This window comes from Nicotiana attenuata, unplaced genomic scaffold (genome assembly GCF_001879085.1).
Source record: "Nicotiana attenuata strain UT unplaced genomic scaffold, NIATTr2, whole genome shotgun sequence".
NCBI classification, from domain to species: Eukaryota; Viridiplantae; Streptophyta; class Magnoliopsida; order Solanales; family Solanaceae; genus Nicotiana; species Nicotiana attenuata.
The window spans coordinates 391,661-397,327 of NW_017670869.1; the positions used below are offsets into that span (position 1 = coordinate 391,661).

A 5,667-nucleotide genomic window follows, 5' to 3' on the forward strand; every position below is an offset into this window, starting at 1 on the left:
CAATAATATCAGAAAAGAAACAAAGGAAAAGGTTTGTAACAACAAAAGAAGCCAGAAAGGTAATAACAGCATCGTAAGAGGCAACAAATAAGTGAAAGGGCACTAAGACAATACTATGCAAATACGTCTCTATAACCTAAGAGAGGAAAAGGATATAGGACGAGTAAGCAGGCCAAGAAGAGAAAATTCAATAAGAAAGCCATCCTGGTGCCTGTCACTCATTCTTGCTCTAGAAAGAGCTGTCATATCAGAACTTGTCTAAGAAGTGATTGTTGATATGGACTTTAAATAACCTGATGCTTCTATTTCATCTGCGGTAAATCCAATGACAACATAAAGCAGCGATTGTTGGTTACTAGGTTCCATAGCCAAAATTCCTACTACAATAGCTCGATACAGGCAAAAAGTATCTACGTCTGATGGGAACAAGTAAAATACCTCCACATTTCTATATTATAAGTGGAAACTAGATAAACTAACAAGATACATGATCACTAGTATACTGCAGCATACAAATTTAGTTCTCTGATAGATTGCTATTCACATAACGGATGGTCATGATCCCTCTTCTATTATTTGTGATTGGAGACTGCAAGAAATTTTCACTTCAGAAGTTCATTTCCAAATCGACTTACTAGCTTTCGCAGTTTCTATGAACTAAGCTATAAGGGGAGTGCATCAAGATGTATAAGGAATTGGGATATACAGAATGACTAAGCACATTGAGATTCTGCTAATACCCACCTCAAATACTGCACTCTCTTCCCCACTCTATGTGCATCAACCTTAATATTCCATCAACTCTTGTCCACATCAAAGATACATATATTTTGGTAAAATCATGACCAAGGAGATAAGGTGATCCTTCACATGTAAGGTTTTATCTCACTATCTAACCAGAGATATTATACTGGATATGCATTAAGCATACTATCAAAGAATAGAAATATCTTAAACTTTTCTTAAAAAGCAATGGAAGGCGAAGGAAATAGATATCACCTAATAGTTGAAACTTTCTTTTCTTGTTTAAAGAAAGAGCACAAAACTAAATGTAATTCCACATATCTTAACAGCGCTAGGAAGAAAAGTATAATATGGAAAAAGCATCAATAACAAATCGTAACATTCTATTGACACATGCAGAAGAAAATTGATTTCATCCCAAAAGATAAGAAGTCTTATGGGCATTTTGGCTCTTCCTCATTTTTCTATTATTAAAGACAAAATCAGAGAATTGAAAGGTGTATCCAAATGGATAGTAGCCGATGTAGTTTTGCTGTCAGTGTTACATAGCCGTCATACAGCAGCAGACTTTTATACGTGTTTAAATGTCATTCAAATTAAAAGCATCACTTCAACTATTTTCAAATTTCAAATTGTATATTATGGCACCGGGAGAAAACTAGATTAACCACAATATGACAGTCCAGTTATAAACCATTCTAATTCTTCCTCACTCAGACTAGAACATAATTAGGCAACATCTTCAACACAAACAACTATGAACTTAGAGCATGGTATTCCGTAACAAACTGTTGCAAATTTTGTGACAGCTAAAAGTCTGAAGTCTGAACTTTCATTTGTCTTTGCAGTTATGTCATATCTTGAGTATACTGTTATAGATCTGTGTGTTTTTCGTCAAATTCTTAGACGTCCTTTCTATAAAACAAAGCTCAACTCTTCATAAGTGTTTTCTTCCTACTATCATTTTGGTTTTGATACCTATTACTTACAACTCAAATTCAGATAGGAAAGAAAACTATGCATGCATTTTATATTCTAACTTGAATTAAACATAGTTCAACTAGTTCTATTGATCTACAGCAAGAAGGTGCCAATTTCAGTTATCAACAAGCTCATAAAAGCATTCAAGCACTACAAAACCACTGGTTCAACAAATAAAAATGTCAAACAACAAATGACATGCATAATCAGCAGCAGTATCTAAACAACCTGTACCAACCGCGAATGGAACTTGGGAAGCCCAATTTGCCCTACAGTCAGTGATCCAAAAAAGTTCCCCAGCAATGCAGCATCTGCTACATTCAAACCATGAACAAGCCCTGCAACTAAACCTCCAAGAAAACTATCCCCAGCTCCTGTTGGATCAACTTGAAAAGCTGAAAAAGGCACAACGGGCAATTCTTCATCTTTAGTATATACTGTACACCCTTCTTTCCCATTAGTCACCACCACACAACACCATTTCCTTGCTTCCTCAACATCTACATACGGTGCCTCCTCCGCGGACGCCTTCAAAAACCCGATTCTTTTCAATACAGGCCCAAACCCGGTTTGATCCAAATGTACAAGATTCACTGTTCCATCAACCGGGTCAAATACCCGAATTAAAGCTTGGATATCTACAAACACAACTTTACATATATCAATCATTCGTTCTAGGGTTTCGGGCAGAATCTCCCCACCAACACCTACAGCCAAACCAAAATCGAAATTTGAGTTGGGAAGATCCGAGGGAGTTAGCGGGTCGCATGCACTGATCCGTTTTAGGATCCGATCTTGGCGTTTGGTTTCGGTTGAGAAATAGGCGTGAAACACGGTGGTTTTGGAAGAAGCTGACGTAATCGGCCGGTGATTTACGGAGTACACGAAATCGGTGCCCACTTTAGAAATGTAGTCGGAGGAAATGGACAAGCCGTCGAGGACAGCGGAGATGAAGGAAGCTGCGCCGCCGAGTGACTCCGCTATAACTACGTCGTCTTTAATCAGAACGTCGTGGCAGTAATTCCCCACAATTAAGCACCGGTGGGTGGTGGGTATTGATGAATCTTTTGCTTCCTTCACCATAATTAATTTCAATTAAAACCAAAATCTTCTCCACTCGTTTAAGCTCTGATAAATTTGGAATCTTTATGTATTGGTAGGATTTTAACTAAATCTAATAGAGAAAGTTTTTTCATGATTTTTGCTCACCAGGGTTAAGTTTTACATCAACACTTTACTTTTTCTAACCGTGGCTGTTTCTGCGCGTCAATCGGGATCATGTGAAAAGGCCAGGGGGGAAAGAAAAAAAGGTGTTTAAGAAATGAAGACAAAAGCAATTTTCGAAGATAGGCGGAAAAGACAAATGTTGCTGCAGCAACTTCTCTAAAAACAAACTACGTGCATAAGCAATTCTGTATGCTTTACATGTGTTTCTTTGCCAATAAATAAAAGGGCGAGGAAGACAGATAGAACAAGAGATTGCAGAAGAGTTGTAGATGCAAATTGCAAAATAGATTGCAAATTAAGCAAAGTTGTGAAATGGAATCTTATGCTTTAGGGAGAAGATGGACATTAACGCATTGAAGTGCGGACCTTATTGGAAAGGGATTTGATTCTGCGCCATCTTAATTTTCTCATTACTCGTAAAGTATGGGGACCACCGTCATATTTGACCAAATCATCTATTTCTACCCGTCTCCTCTAATCCTACTTTGCCTAATTGCTCATAAACTTGTATACCAAATTTAAAGTTCATTTTTTCTGTTTTCTTTTAAAAAAAATTTGGAGCAGGTGCATAGGTCCAAATTTGGTAACCACGATAACGGATAAGCAAGACATAGGACGGGGTCGACCACGACACAACGACTGACTGTCGCTGTGATAAAGGCCGACGACGAGAAGCGGACAGTTGAGATAAGATAATAACGGTAGCTTAAACTTAGAAAGAGACAGGAAGAATATTCCTTGGATATTCTTTATGTTATACTTTTTAGGGTTTTTTAAGGAATGTCCCTTATAAATAGGAGGGGATAGTGAACAAGGGGGGGGGGGGGGATCTGCCTTTTTAAAAACTGAAACACATTGTAAAGGGAGAAAAAGAATATACGAAAGAGTTGTCTTATTCACTTTATTCAAGCACATGTTGTTTAACCTTCATCCATAAACCTCAAGATCCCACATTCATGTCAACTGCTTATCTTTTCACGTCGTCAGAGATAGGAAGCACCCAATCATACAATCATTGGGTAACAGTTCCTTTACTCTACAACCCATGTTGTTTCCCACATTTATTGCATATTTATGATATTACATATTTTGTCAATCATAGCACATTAAGTTCACTGATTAATGCTCCTAAACTCTTCTTGCTATACAAGAATTTCGCTCAATTTGGTCAGGAATATATCAAGCTCAACTGAGATTCACCCTATTAATTTATTACTAATTGGTTTAGCATTTATTTGCTCAAACAATTTGGCACCGTCTGTGGGGACGTTTTAGTTGAAACTATAGTTCTTTCTAATCATAAAAAAAAACATTTCTTCCACGTTTTGCACAAACTAACGATGGTAGGAAAGAGAGATGCGAGACTGAAGGCGATAGCAGGCGTCACTACCAACATTCTGAACACCATCAACGAAGATGGCAGGGGAGACGACGAGAATATGACACCAAACGTTATGCCCAGGCGAAGTATTTCACCTCCCTCTCACAAAAGCGTGACGGTTTCACGCGAAAGGGGAGCCTCTATATCCACAACTGAAGAAGCACCACCAGCAGTGAAAAAACTACTGGAAGAGTGGCTGACAAGCACTCTAAACAATATACTCGATAGACCTACCCAAAGGGAGAATGGCAACACCGCGCAAGCAGACATCGTAACAACTACTGGCGAGCAGCTCCTTCCTCAAACAGATAACACTTACCCCATTATGGATGCAAGTAACGATGCGCTCGCAGCCGTCCTAAAGAAAATGGAAGAAATGAAAAACGAAAACAAGGCGCTCCGCGACCAGATGAAAGAATACCAAGAAAGGGTCGACAATATACCAGGTGCCCCAAAGTTACTACCAAAATGAGACGTTGGTCGATTCATCAAACAACTGTACATCGAAGAAGCGGCTCCATACGCCATTCCCAAAACCTTCAAAATGCCACCGTACCTGAAGATATACGATGGTACTACAGATCCAGAAAATCATATCGTCCACTACGCTACAACGGTGAAGGGAAACGATCTATCAAAGGAGAAAGTACCATCGGTGCTACTGAAAAAGTTCGGCGAAACCCTAACAGGGGGAGCCCTAACCTGGTATTCGCGACTGCTGGCGCGGTCAATAGCAACGTTCGAGGAAATGGACGACAAGTTTGTCACTGCCCATGGAAGGGCTAAGAAGGCGAAAGATAGGGTGAATGACATATTCGCCGTTAGGCAATCGCCTGGCGAGGGACTCAGGAACTTCCTCGACTGGTTTAACAGGGTGAGAATGAGCCTACCCAATGTATCAAAAGGGATGGCGGTAGCGGCCTTCCAGAACGGGTTGAGCAGGAATGGGTCGAGAGCAACCAGAAAACTATTAAGCAGGCTCATGAAATACCCTCCCACAACTTGGAAAAAAATCCACAATGCCTATTGCGCGAGGTGAGAGCCGGCGAGGACGACCTTAATAGACCAATCCAACGGCTAACATCAGTTCAAGCAGAATCATCGTAACAACGATCGAAGGGATCAGTTAGGCCCCCGTCTCAGCCGAGAAAGACATCATCCCTACGTCAGAACAACCGTCCCACCACCTCCTCGATATAGGGAAAGGCCGCCCAAGCCGCACACAGGGACTCATCGAAACGAAAGAGGTACGCCTCCACTCTTATCCGCTCATAATTTTTGTGTTTTCTCCTCAGAAATAGTGTACGCACTAGAGAAGCTCGACACGAAGGTGA

General features: G+C 40.2%; 1 protein-coding gene across 1 annotated transcript in view; it reads right to left on the bottom strand.

The window, feature by feature from the left end:
- LOC109244068 (inositol 3-kinase) overlaps positions 1 to 3,389 on the bottom strand; it is a 4,934-nt gene extending 1,545 nt beyond the window's left edge. Inside the window, exon 1 of the mRNA XM_019411098.1 lies at positions 1,954 to 3,389. Within this exon, the coding sequence (XP_019266643.1) occupies positions 1,954 to 2,808 (855 nt within the window). The 5' untranslated portion in view covers positions 2,809 to 3,389. The remainder of the gene's footprint in view (positions 1 to 1,953) is intronic.
- Between the last annotated feature and the right edge of the window lie 2,278 nt (positions 3,390 to 5,667).